Source organism: Chiloscyllium plagiosum, chromosome 38, assembly GCF_004010195.1.
Source record: "Chiloscyllium plagiosum isolate BGI_BamShark_2017 chromosome 38, ASM401019v2, whole genome shotgun sequence".
NCBI lineage: Eukaryota > Metazoa > Chordata > Chondrichthyes > Orectolobiformes > Hemiscylliidae > Chiloscyllium > Chiloscyllium plagiosum.
In genome coordinates, this window is record NC_057747.1 from 22,428,870 (window position 1) to 22,446,356 (window position 17,487).

Below are 17,487 nucleotides of genomic sequence, written 5' to 3' on the forward strand. Positions count from 1 at the left end.
ACTGGTCTGAAGAAGATGAAGAGAGTTCTAAGGAGTCCTGGCTGCAAATTCCTCCATGGCCTCTGCTATCCTGATCCAACCTCCTAACCTCCTCCAAACCCACAAACATCCAAGCTTTCTGCCCTTTCCTAACTTTGACCTCTTGTGTTCTCACTACTGTTATTGTTTGACCATTGTCTGACCGTTGCTGTTTATGGGAAGCTTGCTCTGGGAAAATTAGTAGATGCCTTGCCCACAATGCAACAGTGACTAAACTTGAAGCCTGAAGTCGTAAAGGACGCTATGTGAATGCAAGAATTCCTATGGTCATCCCTAGCACAGAAAACAGTTGAGGCCAAAACATTGTACGATACCAAAGCCCAGTGTGGAATGGAAGCCAGTTACCTGCAAGGACTGTATTGGAAGACTGCTGTTTTGAATCATTTTTTCTCCATTTTATAACTTATTCATAAAACCTCTTCTAAGAGCTGTAACTCAAGAAGCTATATGCAGGGACCTTTGTACCTAAGATGGCGCTATAAGTGGCGACTTGTACATATTTGAATAAATGTGACAATAAAGGTAATTCCAATCCAATTCTAAGAAGGAACTGGATATAGCACTTGGTTCTAAAGGGATCAAGATATGTGGGAAAAGCAGGAATAGACTGTTGAGTTTTATGATCAGCCATGATCTTACTGAATGGCAGAGCAGGCTCAAAGGGCTGAACGGCCTCCTCTTGCTCCTATTTTCTTCGTTTCTTTCTCTCAGAAGTTAACAGAATCAGGACAGGCTCCCTACCCTCACAGTAGGGAATTGTAAAACCTGGACTGCTTTTCCTCAGCTCTACAGCTGTACATTTGCTGAAATTTGATCACGGCTGCAGTCTGCATTCACTCTCAAAAGAACAAGAATGTCAACTGAAAGTTTTGATTAAGGACAACTCTTGAAGCTTAACAACCCAATTGAGTTTATCTTAAAGACTTGGGAACGATGCCGCACATCAAACGGCTCAATGGCTGTTAGAGTCAATCCCTTGAGCGAGGAGGATATGATAGCACTGCCTGGGTAAAGATGAAAGGACATTAAATTTTGTGAGCTGCAGCCTGATCTGAAGTCTGCTCGGGGACAATTACTGATGGAATCTGGGCCTGATAGCATTGCAACAGCCAAACACAATTCCATCATGTTGGCATTTGGAGAGTGGGAATGAGGAAGAGGAAGAGAAAAATAAAGCGAGGAAGAGAAAGACAGGCAAGGAGAAGGAAAGGGAATGAGAAGGAAGGAGGGAGGGGGCAGATTAAGTGAGAAAATAGTGACACCATCAGAAGACAGAGAAGATTAGATTAGATTCCCTACAGTGTGGAAACAGGCCCTTCGCCCCAACAAGTCCACACCAACCCTCCGAAAATTAACCCACCCAGACCCATTACCCTCTGACTAATGTACCTAACACTACAGGCAACTTAGCATGACCAATTCACCTAACCTGCACATCTTTGGATTGTGGGAGGAAACCAGAGCACCAGGAGGAAACCCATGCAGACGCGAGGAGAATGTGCAAACTCCACACAGACAGTCGCCCGAGGATGGAATCGAACCTGGGACCCTAGTGCTGTGAGGCAGCAGTGCTAACCACTGAGCTACCATACCACCCTGGAAGATACATAGATTCAGTGAGAAAATGAATGACAGCACGAAAGGGAGGGAGAGAGATAGATTCATTACTGCACAGAAACTTGCCATTTAGCCCAAACTGGTGACTCCTACTGTTCATTGCACCCACATGCCTCCTTCCATTGGACTGCATCAAGGTCTCAGAATCCCCACAATGTGGAATCAGACCATTCAGCCTATTGAGTCCACAACAACCCTGCAAAGTGCATCCCATCCAGACTCAACTCCTTACCCTACCACCCTGTATTTCCCATGGCTAATCCACCTAGCCCGCACATCCCTGGACATTATGGGCAATTTAGCATGGCCAATCCACCTAATCTGCACAGCTTTGGACTGTGGGAGGAAACCGGAGCACCCGGAGGAAACCCACGCAGTCACTGGAGGGTAGAATCAAACCTGGGTCCCTAGTGCTAGCCACCCACTGATCCACCCAGCTTCAGCAAATTCCTCTATGTCTTTCTCTCTCCTTATCCAGTGTCCTCTTAAGTGCATCTGTATTAGAACATAGAACATAGAAAAATACAGCACAGGACAGGCCCTTTGGCCCACAATGTGTGCTGAGGTTTATTCTAATGTAAAATATAATAACTTAACCGACACACCCCTCAACTCACTGCTATCCATGTGCATGTCCAGACATCACTTACATGTCCCTAATGACTCTACCACCATTGGCAACGCAATCCATGCATTCACAACTGTCTGCGTAAAGAACCCACCTCTGAGGTCTCATCTATACCTTTCCCCGAATCTCTTAAAACTATGACCACTTGTACCAGTCAATTCTGCCCTGGGGAAAAGTCTCTGGCTATTGACTCTATCTATTCCTCTCATTATCTTGTATACCTCGATCAGGTCACCTCTCTTCCTCCTTCTCTCCAGAGAGAAAAGTCCGAGCTTATTGGTTGCTGTCACTCCTTGTGATAGACTTCCAGCTTCTCACCACTTTCTGGGTAAAGACATTTCTCCTGAATTTCTCACTGGATTTATTAGTGACCGTGTTGTGTGGATGTCTCCTCATTTGGAATCTTGCAGAAGAAATATCTCTTCTATTTCAAACTTGTCAAACATTTTCAAAATTCAAATATGACCATTAGACACTTCTGGTCTTCCTTTCCCTGGATGCCAATAATATTATCACCCCTCAGCCCCCTCCTGCGTGTGAGAAAAACTCAGAATGTCAAATTATGCCAGATTGTCAACATTTATTGCTAAGTCTTTAATCATGTTGCAGTGTAACTTTGATAACTAATGTCGACTCCTTTACATTTTCCCTTGCTTTTTCCCTCAGCTTTTTCCAACAGTGGGCAGAAAAGCTGTGCAGTAAGATGATTGGGCTGCAAGGATGTCTTGTGAGCAAAGCTATTATCATTCCTGGCTATTGAATGTGTGCAACGAGATAAGAAAGGGATATGTGAGCAGCACTGACAGACTAATGTTAATCAAGCTAATATTAATTCCTCCCATGACAATATATATCTATCTAGGGCAGTACAGTGGTTAGCACTGCTGCCTCACAGCACCAGGGACCTGGGTTCAATTCCTGCCTCGGGTGACTGTCTGTGTGGAGCTTACACGTTCTCCGCACGTCTGCGATTTCCTCCCACAGTCTGAAGATGTGCAGGTTAGGTGTATTGGCCATGGCAAATTCCACATTGTGTCCAGGGATATACAGGCTAGGTAGATTAGCCATGTGAAAGGAAGGGTTACAAAGGAAGGGTTGGATCTGGGTGAAATGCTCTTCTGAGGGGCAGCCTGGGCTCAATGAGTTGCACTGTGGGGATTCTATGATCTATATTGCACCTTTTTAATGTATCTTCCCAATGCATTTTACAAGAGCATTGTGATATAAAATACCATATAAGGAGATAGTAGGCCAAACAACTTGACACATGTTCAAAGAGTAGACTTTAAGAAATGTCTCAAAAGGCAAAAGTGTGGTGGAGAGGGGATGTGAGGGAATTCCAGAGCTTGGTGTCAAGGCAAGTATAGGCGTGGCCACTAATGGTGAAGCTACTATAACAAGGGGACAGATTTAGTAGTGTGCAGTTATCTCAGAGGTTTGTATGATTGTAAGAGATTAGAGATAAATTCATGGAGAGACAAGGACAAAAAAATGTAAAACCAAGCTGATGCTTGACTGGGATCCAATGTAGGTTAGACAGTGCAGGGATGATAAGGGAACAGGTCTGGATACAAGTTAAAACAATAATCTGTAATTAAGGACCCAGGCACGGGGGTGGGGGGCTAATAATTAGATACCATACTGTGAGTAGCAAATGCGACAAACCTTGAACATGAACCTGGGACAGGTCAAGACTGAAGTTTAAATACTTTAAAGGAGTTAATAAGGAGAAAAGGTTAAAAATATTAATGAGAAAAACATCATCCAGTGCAAGCTTCAAGGTCCACTTAACATGCAGGATATCCACAACGGAGGTGTACAGCATTGTGTAAACGCCATTGGGTTGCTGATGCAGAGCCTCAGCCTAATGTTCTGTGCACATACAACCAAAGGCCGCTATGGGAGATGGTAACATTTGTACTCAATAAAACCTGGAATTAAAACATAGTCTAATGATGACCACTGTTAATCATAAAAACTCATCTGCTTCACTAACATCCTTTCGGGAAGGAAATCTGCCATTCTTAATTGGTTTGACCTACATGTGATTCCAGACCCATTGCCATATCATTGACTCTTAACTGTCCTTATCAGTCCCTATCAGTTCAAGATGCAAGTGGAACAGCCAGCTAATGTTGGCCTTGTGAACAACTATCCTATGTAAAATTTTTAAAGAAGAGCTCTGAACCAGTGCTATTTTCCCCTTTAATCACTCTTGGTATTTGCCACATCTTCCGCTGTGAGATACTGGATAAGGGATGTTTGACATAGTTCACTGCCATCAACTTTGCTTTGTCTGGGTCTGTCTAGTGATTAGTGTTAGAGAACATACCAACCTTGTACATCTACAGAACAGGCCCTGTTCTTAGATAAGAGGAAGGTTTATTGCATGAGTGATAAGTACAACTATATTTGGTCAGATATCATTACTTGGACAATAAAACAAAGAAATGCAAAAGCTGGAATCTGAAACAACAACAGCAAGTGCTGAAGAAGCCCAGAAGGTCTGACATCATCCATAAAGAGAGAATCAGAGTCAATGCCTCAAGTCCAATGACTCTTTGTCAGAATGTTAGTACGAAACTGGGAGATACATCTGCTATTTCCCAAAAGCTTGGGTTTAACTCACTGTCTCCACCCACAGACTATGTGACATGAGTACAAGCAGCAGAGCTCAACGTAACACAGACATTAACACTTTCAGAACCATTACCTTATACAACATTACAACCGAATTTTGATGCAGATTCAACTGGGATACTCTAGTGCAGCACAGCAGCTCCCCCTCCTGGTATGACTATCATATTAGAGCTAAACCATCTGTCTAGCCCCATGCAAAGATGTCCTTCAACACTGGTTGCTCAGTTCTTGAATGCTTGCAGCTTTTAACTCTCAGGATATCCGTGAAGGATTCCACATATAAAAATGTGTTCTTTTGTGTACTACTTTTGCCAACCACTGGATTCCACACTGCTTTAAAGCCTAATATGATTTTTTCCCAAAAATATATGGACAAGTAAGTTATATTCACATCAACAATATTTAACACTTTTCACACTCTCTCCTAAGGCAGGAAATTAGAAAGTGAAGGTATCTTTATGAATGATCATGTGCAATTGGCATATCCAGATTGCAAACTTATTTTTAAATATCCATCTTTATCATATAATCTTATTTATACCAAGGGATACAAAGGGAACACGGTTGTTCAGCAGATCTTTGTAAGGGGTCTTCACTGCTTACATAGGAGGGGTCCTGAAAAATCCACTGACACCTCTGCAGAGCCCAGTTGACTAAACAGTATTAAAAGGACAACGTAGGGTAATACGTGCAGATCAAAGACTTAGCAGCCCGGGGCCAGATACAGGATCATGTTACTTCCAGTCTTCCAATACAGATTCACTCAGTGTTTTACCTTTGGGATGAACTCCCACAGTCCCTTAAAAGACCATTGGTTTAGCCACCTTTAGATTTAGCCCCAATGATTTTTCCTTTCATCATGGATCCCACTCCTCACAATCCCTTTGATTGAGAAATTTCTCACTGGTAACCGACGTACCAAAGCCCAGAATCCAAGATGCTTTATAACCAACAACTTACTTCTCTTGGAAAGACATCGGGCAGTTTGCGCACAGCAGGTTCCCACAAACAGCAATGTTGATGACCACATCAATTTTTTTTTACATATTCTTTAAGGGAGAAATATTGACCAGGACATCGAGAAGGACTTGACATTTACAAAACAGAGCCGTGGGATCCTAACATGCACTGAGAGGGCCCAATGGAGACTCAGTTTAACATCTCATTTGGCCCTACCCACCAAAGAACTTTCCACCCAGCTCCTCCCTATCACTCTGCATTTCCCATGGCTAACCCACCTAGCCCACACATCCCTAGACACCTGGGAAATGTAGCTCCGCTAATCCACCTAACCTGCACCTCTTTGAACAGCGGGAGACAATCAGAGCACCCAGAGGAAACCCACGCAGACACGGGGAGAATGTGCAAACTCCACACAGATAGTCACCCAAGATTGGCATCAAACCTGGGTCCCTGCTGCTGAGGCAGCTGTACTTACCACTGATCCACTGTGCCAGAAGAGACAGACAGCAGGGAGAGAAAGAGGACCAACAGATGTGGAAGAGACAATTCATTGTTCTGGGTCTTAAACTGTACTAAACAAACTTCCTTATGCGTGTTAAGCCGAAAATGAGGCATTAAATCGGGGTGCTAGGAATGGATCCTCCAATCAGTCTTTGCATGCTATAGTGCACGATCCTCAAATTAACCCCAAATCCATTCTGTATTTTGCAAGATTGAGTAAAAGACACCACAATGCACACAGTGTTTCAGCATTTATTGAGAAGGCAGCCTCATCCACTCTCAAAAGTAAATATTACTTTCTCTACTTAATATGGGTGAGACTCTAAGGGGCACATGGAAGAATGTAACCATACCTCAGAGCATCATTCATCTTCAGCCACAGTGGGTACAAACAGAATACTGTTGTTACATAAAGCCTTGAAGGAGACCCCAAGGCGGAAGTGACCAGGGAGAGGATATTTCCACTTGCATGATTCTTGTTCTCTCAGTACAGTGAGTCCCTAGAGAATTTAACCTACCTTGAAGGTATATGATTATATATGTTCATATGATTAAGCTTCCCCACCCTTTTCCCATGCCTTTGCATCAGCACCCTATAACTGCAGCCTATGAATGGTTCTAACATCAATATATAGTGGTAAATGTGTAACATAACCAGTTGGGAATGCAGCGAGATTAAATCAGGTTGCTCCTGACAGGTAACGTTGTTACCCTCCCCCCCCCCCCCCAACAAATCATGAGAACAATCAAGCCTTGCACAATACCGTCCCAAATGAATTCAAAGATTCATTCTCCAAAAGTCATTAGTTTCTTTGACTCTTCCAGAAACCATGAGGTATTAGTTTCAAAAGCTTGGTCCATTAATGATTTGATCACACCAAAGTACAGCTGAACCACAATTGGTTCAAGGAATTAAGTGATTTGTGGATTTGTCTACAAGGTAAAATTGTATTTGTACAAAAGCAACTAAGAGAAATTGGACCGAAACAAGTTCATAAGGTAGGGGCTGTCTAAACATCTCTGTACCTGTGCTTTTAATACTGAACAAATATTCCAATGGAAGTAGAGCACAGGGATAATATCGACTGGAGAGGAACCAAACAAGCTCTCAGCAATTCAGCCAAACCTCCAATTGATTCAACACTTCACATTTGATTTTATCAATGGTACAGTGTAAGCATTCTTCAATTATTAGATTAATTAAATATGAATGAAAATGAGCAACCTACTACAGGGAAGATATTGTGAAAGTTGAAAGGGTTCAGAAAAGATATACAAGGATGTCACCGGGGTTGGGAGGTTTGAACAGGCTGGGGCTATTTTCCCTGCAGCGTCGGAGGCTGAGGGGTGACCTTATAGAGGTTTATAAAATCATGAGGGGTACGGATAGGGTGAATAGCCAAAGTTTTTTTTCCCCAGGGTAAAGGAGTCCAAAGGTAGAGCTCATAGGTTTAATGTGAGAGGGGAAAGATTAAAAGGGACCTAAGGGGCAACATTTCACGCAGAGGGTTGTGCATGTATGGAATGTGCTGCCAGAGGAAGTGGTTGAGGCTGGTACAGTTACAACATTTACAAGATGGGTATATGAATAGGAAGGGTTTAGATGGATATGGGCTAAATGTTGGAAAGTGGGACTAGATAGATTTAGGATATCTGGTTGGCATGGATAAATTGGATCATAAAGTCTGTGCTGTACATCATTATGACTCAATAACCAATTCTGTGGAAATATCAACATGTAATAAAAGGTCATAGCCGCAGTTACTTTGGGATGGAGTTAGGAGGGAGTATAATTGAACTATCCCATTGTTTGAGAGTTCACATTGCAAGGATAATTGCTATTTATACTCATGAGTAAGACTTTCAATGTAGCACTCTACTGGAGGGTAAAATCGGGTAGCATATTATATCTGGGTTTCATTTCCCCACTCCCCCTCCAATCAAGCAAAAGTGACAGATTACCGGGATCGAAACAGCCAATCTCTAACAGCCACACCTTTGCCTGATCCCTGCTGCTATATTATTAAGTGGTGTTGGGAAAGTGAACAGCTTTTTTAAAGTGGAGTTCAGTAAAAATGGACAGCCTATCAGGCCAGTAAAACAGATGCTAAGAAATGGAATCTAATTAAAACCATGTGACAAGGAAACACATTTTCTTGTCAGTGTTAAAGGAAGATTGGGAAGTTAGAGGAGTAGAAAATAGAGTTTGATGCCTAGGCATCTGTACCTTATTAAAGTTGACATCTTTCAGAAACTTTTCTCGTTCAAAGTTATGGGCAATATGAGACGCAACCTGTACACGCATCAGCCAGCCCTGTCAAGTGAGTGGAAAGGGAATTTTCTATGAATGTAAGGTATATAACGGCAAACCTGACTTGGTCAAGATTACCTTTACCTTTGATAGCTGTCGCTAGTTAGAAAATTCTCTTGTCACTTACCTCTGGGGTGTCCTTTACCTAAAAGAGATAGGCAGGTATTTTTACAAGTACAATGTATTACAACAACAGGGAGTAAACGATTAGAGCAGTCAGATTGTACAGTCAATTCAGTTAGGTACAGGCAGTAGGTATCGCCTCAAAACATTTACTTCTAAAATACTTCCATCATTTTGGCAAAGTCTCAGATAGTGCTCTTAATGATATTTATTGACAATGATCCAATTAATGCTGGTGGTGCACCGAACTGCTTCTACAACTTCAATTCAAATTCAAAACTGCTCGATAACTGTTCATAACTATAATTTCTCCATTTTTGGCTATATACTCAACAGATTGAATCACACAATGGGGTCTCAATTATTTAGTGTTCAGCAATGTTGAAGTTCATTGATAAAGTCAACACCCTTTACAAGTTCTGAGATTAATCATGTGAAATAACTGACTTAATTATTTGTTGTTCAAACTGCTACATAATTCTATCTATAAATAACACAATGTTTGCCATTACAACACATCAATTTAGGTAATGAAAACTATGGTCTTGCAATCAATAAATCACTGCCAGTCTTGACCTTGATATTCAGTCAAGAAAGGGTTTTCTCATTTATCAATAGCTAGTGGCTCTCCGAATTGAAAGTTGGTAAAGGCAAATTGAATTCAATTTAAATTGAAGAATGTTAAGAAAATTTAATGATCTAAGCATCAGCATAATTCGTTTCTGCACCTAAGCAGCCTGAAAAATCACTGAGTGATATGTTATGGATGAACATGGCTCCAAAGAGCAGCACGGTGGCTCAGTCGTTAGCAGTGCTGCCTCACAGCACCAGGTTCAATCCAACCTCAGGCAACTGTCTGTGTGGGGTTTGCACATTCTCCCTGTGTCTGCGTGGGTTTCCTCCTACAGTCCAAAGATGTGCAGGTTAGGTGAATTGGCCATGCTAAATTGTCCAAAGTGTTAGGTGCATTAGTCAGAGGGAAATGGGTCTTGGTGGGTTACTCTTTGGAGGGACGGTGTACTTGTTGGGCCGAAGGGCCTGTTTCCACACTGTAGGGAATCTAATCAGAACACTGAAGAAGTTCAGCACACTCCAGCATAACGTAGTCCATTCAAAGAGTAGGTATCGGACACCCTCAAATTCAAAGCTTGCATCACCATAATGCACAATGGCAGCAATGAGTAGCATCTACGAGATACACTGCAACACATCATTATTAATGGTCCTCTGACAGCTCTTTCCAACCCTGCAAGCTCCTGCCATCTTGAGATATAAGGGCGTGCGAACACACTACCTGGAAGTTCCAGTCCAAGTTTCCCTATCCTGATTTGGAATTATATCGCTATTCCTTCACTATCACTGGGTCAAAATCCTGGAACTGCTTTCCGAACTGTGGGTACTTAACCCTAAGGATAGTAGTGGTCCCAGGCAGCAGTTCAGGACAGTGAGGGATGAGTGATAAATGTTGATCTCACTGCAAACACCCACATCCCATTTCCACAGCATAAGTAAAGTTGGGAGTTTTGATAGCAAGAAGCAATACTCCCTCTAGTGCATGAACCTTTCAGTGCGTACCAATGATTTCTAAGAGATGAAGTCAATGCGCTGGCACACCAGTTTGCAAACCTCAGGAGATTAGATTCCCTGCAGTGTGGAAACAAGCCCTTTGGCCCAACCAGTCCACATCAACCCTCCGAAGAGTAACCCACCGAGACCCATTTCCCTCTGACTAATGCACCTAACACGATGGACAATTGAGCATGACCAATTCACCTGACCTGCACATCTTTGGACTGTGGGAGGGAACCAGAATACCCGGAGGAAACCCACACAGACACAGGGAGAACGTACAAACTCCACACAGACAGTCACCCGAGGCTGGAATTGAACCTGGGACCCTAACGCTGTGAGGCAGCAGTGCTAACCACTGAGCCACCGTGCCGCCCGTCCGCTCTAGATCCCTAGAGCAGTTGTGGAGCTTAGAGACAACATTAGCTAGAAGCTTTGTCATCTGAACCATGATCTCAGGAATATGCCACATGTGCTTTGTATTATTTGAAGGAGAATCTTACAGGTGAACATCTATAGAACCGTCATGTTCACAGTTTTCCTTACAGTTAGATAGGGAAGATCAATCCAAATAAGTTAGATAAAATGATTGCAGATTTGGGTAGTTTTGTTGCTGGAACAATTCTCATCTACTCTTCTCCCCACTAGCCTCACACATACCAAATAAACATAAAGGAATTGAAAATATAATTAAGAATCCAAAAGCACAAATCTCCTACCTCTTGTGGCTCTATCACACAAGTCTCTAGGTTTTGCCCATTAATGAACAAATCACATTTTTTGTCTGCAGGCTTGCAGAAATACATACTCATCACATCTTGGGAGGGAAGCACATTTCCAAATCTTTAGCAGAGGAAAGAAAAATGTGCAGAAGGTAAAAGATAAAAGGTAAAGTCACCATTAGTCCTACCAGACCATAGGGCTGCTCTCTCATTAAAGAAAGATGACTGGTGATGGTTTAACCCGAGGGACACCATGCTCAAGACAATGGATGAGGTTGAGAAGAATCTTTTGGTACAGGAATTGAACCCACTCTATTTGCAGTATTCTGCATTGTAAACCAGACGTCCAGCTAATTGAGCTAAACTGGGCCTCAGATGATAAAAGACATCAAAACAGACGTGGACTTCATGTCTCAGAAACATCTCGAAGCATATTACACACAATGAAATAGTTTAGAAATGTTGAAAAATGAGTCTAACGTTTTAGTTTCATTCACACGCAAGTTCAATTATTGAAGTTAAAAATAATGTGGGATCTCTTTCTCCCTCAATCTTAATAACTCCTGCTGAGATTATAGCATTCTCTCCTTGTGGGATAAAAACACCAATGATTCTGTGTTAGAAATAATGATATAAGTCAATCTGTTTATGAGTGTTGGTTGAGAGATAAAGAGAGCGAGACATTGGGCAAGACAATGGGAGAAGACCTTTGTTCATCCTGGAATAATACCATGGGACGGAGCACCGATTGAACTTCTCATTCGAAGAATAGCACCCCCATTGCAGTGCAGTGCTCTCTTGCTATCAGTTTGCATGATGTGCTTCATTTAGAGTCAAATATGATGTCCTTTAGCCCGGAGTCCAAAATATAATCAGATGAGCAGAACTGACCTTGATGTACACAATAGGTGGTGATTCTAGCACTTGGTTGGCCTTCTACTCGTGAGGCTTTGCATAAAGTTCCACAGACGGCTGGAAACAAAGTGGCAGTATAAAGAGTGTGCGTAGAAATTGCGCATATGTGGTCCTATTCACTGAAGATTAATACTGTTCTATACCTAGTCATTATTCCATAAGTTCACACTGAAACCCTGGAAATTCCTGAACCAGGTGGATCCAATCATTCAAACAACAGTGTGCCCATCATGCAAGACCCTTTGCGTGAAGGATAGGAATACCTGAAGAGGCAAATTCTTTTTTCCCCAGCACTTTACAAACTCCTGAGTATCTGGGATCTCTGGGTACACTTGTATTGTGAGAGCAAATGGCACACACAACGCTCAACTCCTCGCAGATGTGTAAACTCATCAGCGCATTTTGGGCCATTAATTAAGCACTGCAACAGCACAATGTAATACAAAATTTTGTCATCTGTGGTCCCATTACTAAACACAACAGGTGCTGACCCAAAGACCGCAAATGTAAAAGCCTGAACAGGCCAAATAGCAAAGACCTCTGACTCAGTCAGGAATGTCGCTGTCAGTCCTGTAGGCTTGTTTGCGGAGATGGGCCTCAATCTCATCTCGAAACACCAACATCCCAAGGTGAGCCTGGGAAGCCTCGTTCATGGCTTTTGACTGAATGCACATGCGGTACTGCTCTGGAGTCAGCTCGTCTGCGCAATGCTTCTCGTGCCACAGGTGGAAGAGGCTGGAGACCGGTGTCCGCACCACGATCAGGTCACTGTGGAGATACTTTCTGTACAGGTGGACATCCTCCCCTCCCCACCCTTTCACATCCAGGTCAAAGCCACCTGTGGAGAGAAAGAATTCATGTTCAGCTAGTGTCTTGTCACGTTGCAGGTGTCCCCCATCCAACAACGTTACTTCAAAACACTGTGAAAACAAAGCTGGGAGAAAGTTGGAAGACGAAATCCCACAAATAGCAAATTTCATTCACCGGGGAGTGCTGGAAAAGGGATAAGATTGTTGGTCAACTTTTCATCAACTAATAAAGCAGGATATTAAAGAAAACAGCGAGTCAGGTTCTTGGTTTACATTGAAATAGTATGGTTTTTCAATCAAGATTGGATTGGACTGTCAGGCTAGGACATAGGCTGTGCACACAAGTTCTGAAATAAGGTTTAACTAGTGTTCTCACTTTAAGAACAGTTGAGGCAAGCTTGGAGAATAGGTGACAGTGAACACAGTGATCTTAGCGCTGATCTCTGTCTAATCCAAGACGATGCTGTCTTAAAGGGTTGAGAAAACAAATTCAATAACTCTCAAAAGGAAAGTGAATAAACAATTATTAGGACAGGGAAGAGGAGACATTTCTTCACCACAGAATGACAAGCCTGTGGAATTCATTACCGCAGGAAGTACTTGATGCCAAAACATTGAATGTATTCAAGAGGTGGCTTGACATAGCAGTTGGGGTGAATGGGATCAAAGGTTACGGGGAGAAAGCAAGATTAAGCCATTGAGTTGGGCAAGCATTCATGATCGTGATGAATGGTGCAGCAGGCTCCAAAGGCTGAGTGGCCTCCTCCTGCTCCTATCTTCTATATTTCTATCGAGGAGGAAAATGCGACTAATGTACAAAGAGTCAGCATAGGCCTAATGGGTCAGATGGCCTCCTATACAGCCTCCTACATAAAGATCCAAGTGACTGCTGTCCAACCAGGTCCAACCCAACTGAATGTGAGCCAAGCAGAGGATGGATAGTTGCCGGGGAAAGATATCTCCAGGCAAAAATATGTGATAAAGTCTATGTCACCTTGCCCCATGACATTGAGTTTCAATGTGATGACACCACCATGTTATGGTAATTGTGGAAACAATCTACATTCAGTATCTACATTCCAGCTGTGCAGTCAAGATTGCAAATTTCTTGTGGATTTTGTCTTACGGGGTAGGTTTCCAATGAATCTGACGATTACCTTCATGTGACCTGTGTCAGATCCCACGGGTAAGTTGATTGCATGCAATTGTGCTAAAAACAGTGCAGATACACCAATATTAAGTGTGCTGGGAGCTAAACAGAAAAGAATCACTTGCACTTATAAAGCTATAAAGTAGGAAATGCAGCTGCCAATTTAAACACAAGACCTCACAAACCAATGATGAGATCATGACTAGATAATTTTTTTTCCATTTAATCTTTGGCCAGGACAAGGGGAACAGCTCTGCTGCTTTCGTTTGAATACTGGTCATATGACCTTTCGTGTCCGCATTAGCAGGCAGGCCTCCAGTTTAACATCTCAACTGTCCTCTGATTGGTATGGCATTGAGTCGTCAGTGAAGTTGATTCATCTACAGAAAATCTTCTTACCTGAAACAATTCACTCCCGAACACCAACAGTGCTGCCCATTCACTGAAGTGAGGATTGCCCCTAGTTGCCAGTCACTGACATAAGTAAGAGTGAACAATTCCCACAACAAGGAATGAACCACAACTCAAAACTATGTTCACTCACCAATAGTGAGGAAATCGGAGCGATATTGACAAGTCATCCCAAATCCAAAATCTCGCCAGAACCCAGAATCTTTCTTGTGCACCTGTGTGAAGGTTAGAAAGAAATGAGCACAGCTTCATAGAACAAAAGTGATGTTAGCTTCCCAATAATTTCAACAGACAGTGCAAAACATTAGTTCACTTCTTCGCATCATATCACTCATTACAATCCAAGAATTGTGAAACAATGGCATTACCTGCTCAAATCAGAGGTAGGTTCAGGCAAGAATTAAAGTATCCAGCCTCAAACAAGCAATATATCCCTCAATCCCGTGCGTGTCACAACAATCATCGTATTAATGGAATAGAGGATTTGAACTGGTCAAAGCTATCGTTGTAGTCTACTTGAACTTCAGCAAACCTTGTGATAAGGCCCCACATAGGAGAACCCGTGGCATCCAAAGAAATTTGGCCGAGTAGCAGGAGGAAGACAGTGATAGTTGAGGGGTGTTTTTCCAACTTGAAGTCTGTCTATTGGGGTCTCACAGAGGTCAGAGTTGGGACCCTTGCTGTTTGTAGTTTATATATATGATTGAGACTTAATGTGGGAGGGTTGATCAGTATTTTTACAGACGATATAGAATAGAGAGGAGGATAGCCTTCCAACAGGATATGGACAGGCTGGTCAGGTAGGCTTATCAGTGGCAAATGCAATTCAATGCAGATAAATATGAGATGATGCACTTGGGCAAGACAAACAAGGCAAAGAATACATAAGAAGCACCAAGGATCACAGGGATCTTAGTGCTCATGTATCAGACAAGGTCAATAAAGTGGTTAAGGCGGCATATGGTATACTTGCCTTTATTAGTCAAGGCACGGAGTTTAAGAGGAAGGATGTTATGTTAGAACCGTATAAAAGTTTGGTTAGGTTGAAGGTAGAATATTGTGTGCTGTTCTGGAATCCACATTATAGGAGGGAATGTGATAGCATTGGAGAGGGTGCAGAGGAGATTTACCAGGATGTTGCCTGGGATGGAGGGTTTCAATTATCAATCGAGATTGGACAGATTGGGTTTGCTTTCCTTGGAGCAAAGGAGATTGAAAGGGGTCATGATTGAGATGGATAAAATTATCAGGGGCATACATAAGGTAGACAGGAAGAAACTTCAAACCTAGATTGGGGTGGGGCGCTGAATTAATGATCAGAGGGCACAGATTTAAGGTAATAACATGAAGGTTTAGAAGAGATGTCAGGAGAAACCTTTCCACCCAGAGGGTGCTTGGAATCTGGAACTGACTATCTGTAAAGGTGGTAAAGGCAGAAACCCCATAGCACTTAAGAAGTAGTTAGATATATGCTCTGGCATCGCAAAAGCACAAGGCTAAAGGCCAAGTGCTGGGAAATGGGATTAGAATAGTTAGGTGGTTGTTTCTGACTGGCATAGACATGATGAGCAGTAGATCTCTATGACTTTGGTTCTATAGTCAGCAAAAGACCCTGCTGTCAATCTCCCAAGAATTTCAAAATCAGTTGTTAATGAGGCTCAAAGACGAATTGAACCATTAGATTCGTGCTGTTACAGATTAAAACATGCCTATTATCCTCCTATACATTTTAAAAATAAAAACAATGTATCAACAATAAGAAAATGTCTTCTTGGAGGTTCAAGGGTCCTTTTATGTTGGAACTCTCAATGGTGTCAGAGCTGGGTTCCATCAGGGAAAGTAGAGAGAGCATACTGGAAGCACAGGAGGGAGAACAAGACAATGTACATCTCTGTAGTATATATACACTCAGGTCCAAGGGAAATACTTCAAGGCACATCAATATAGTAAATCACTTTTAAAAGCAGCTATGCAGGTGTTATGAGGCAAATCCATTAGTTTTTGGTGTATGATAATACCACAAACAACAAGAACATAAGTGAGCAATGCATCTATTTTTTTTTCCACACATGTTGAGCTGAGGGAGGAATGTTGACCAACACCTATCTCATCTTCAAACGATCTTTAACATCCACCAGGACCATCAGAAAAAGTTGTTGTGACCTCACTTATAGTCAGCCTCGTTTGAAAGGTGACACCTCCAATTGGGCAACAATACCAACCCCTCCCCCAGTCCACCCTGTCCCAATCTTTGAACCTATCCAATGATGAGCTGTACAATGGAGGTGTAGAGTGCGAATATATAATGAAATGCAGACAAATGTGGTCTAAAAGAAAACAATTAATAAGTAACATGACCTATATATAAAAAAAACACTCACCAGCTGCTGCTCAATGGATGGGGCACCATCCAGATTGGCGTAGACAATAGCTGGATTGTACAAGCTGAACACAACAGGGTAGAAAACTTTCTTACCTGTGAAAAAAACCCACATTTATTAAATGCTGCAAATAAGAGACAGATAGAAATGAAATTATGTCAGGAGGCACTGTATAAAACACAATAATGCAATATAAAAAATGGCAGGTAATGATCCAGATGTGCAGCTACACATGCAACCTTTTTTTTAATATAAGACTGAAATTTTCAGTCTGTCCAAAGTTGTACAACAGCATGGAGGATGTAAAATGAATCTGGGTTGAAACATCACAAACAGATAGATATATAGATCAGGGGTGTTCTAACTAAGACTCTCAGACTACAAGGGTTAAGCAACTCATATTCCAAAACTGAACACCATGCTGTTGATAAATGGCTAGAAGTGATACATGATTTAATACAGTCATTTAAGTGACAAATTTTTATAAATGCAAATTATTGTTGTTATAAAAATAGTAGAGCACTGAAAAAGGCCATTCTGCCCACTGATTCCACACCAAGAACACAGAGCTTCTTGGGATACAAAAGGTACTGAAATTGAGTGGATGCAGCAGCTCAGCATTAGACGTGAAATAAAGACTTAGATTTGTATAGCACTTTTGAAGCGCATTGTTTGCAAGTAGGTATATTAAGCATCCTGTGTCGAGCA

The 17,487-nt window shown here is 42.1% G+C and overlaps 1 protein-coding gene across 10 annotated transcripts in view; it reads right to left on the minus strand.

Annotated features, from left to right (window-relative positions):
- Positions 1-10,698: 10,698 nt before the first annotated feature.
- The window catches only part of csgalnact2 (chondroitin sulfate N-acetylgalactosaminyltransferase 2), a 58,475-nt gene continuing 51,686 nt past the window's right edge, over positions 10,699-17,487 (minus strand). For all 10 annotated transcript variants that reach the window (XM_043679099.1, XM_043679097.1, XM_043679091.1 and 7 more), the window contains 3 exons: positions 16,780-16,874; positions 14,532-14,613; positions 10,699-12,866 (listed from right to left, as the gene is read on the minus strand). In XM_043679099.1, the coding sequence (XP_043535034.1) occupies positions 12,574-12,866; positions 14,532-14,613; positions 16,780-16,874 (470 nt within the window). In that variant the 3' untranslated portion in view covers positions 10,699-12,573. The remainder of the gene's footprint in view (positions 12,867-14,531; positions 14,614-16,779; positions 16,875-17,487) is intronic.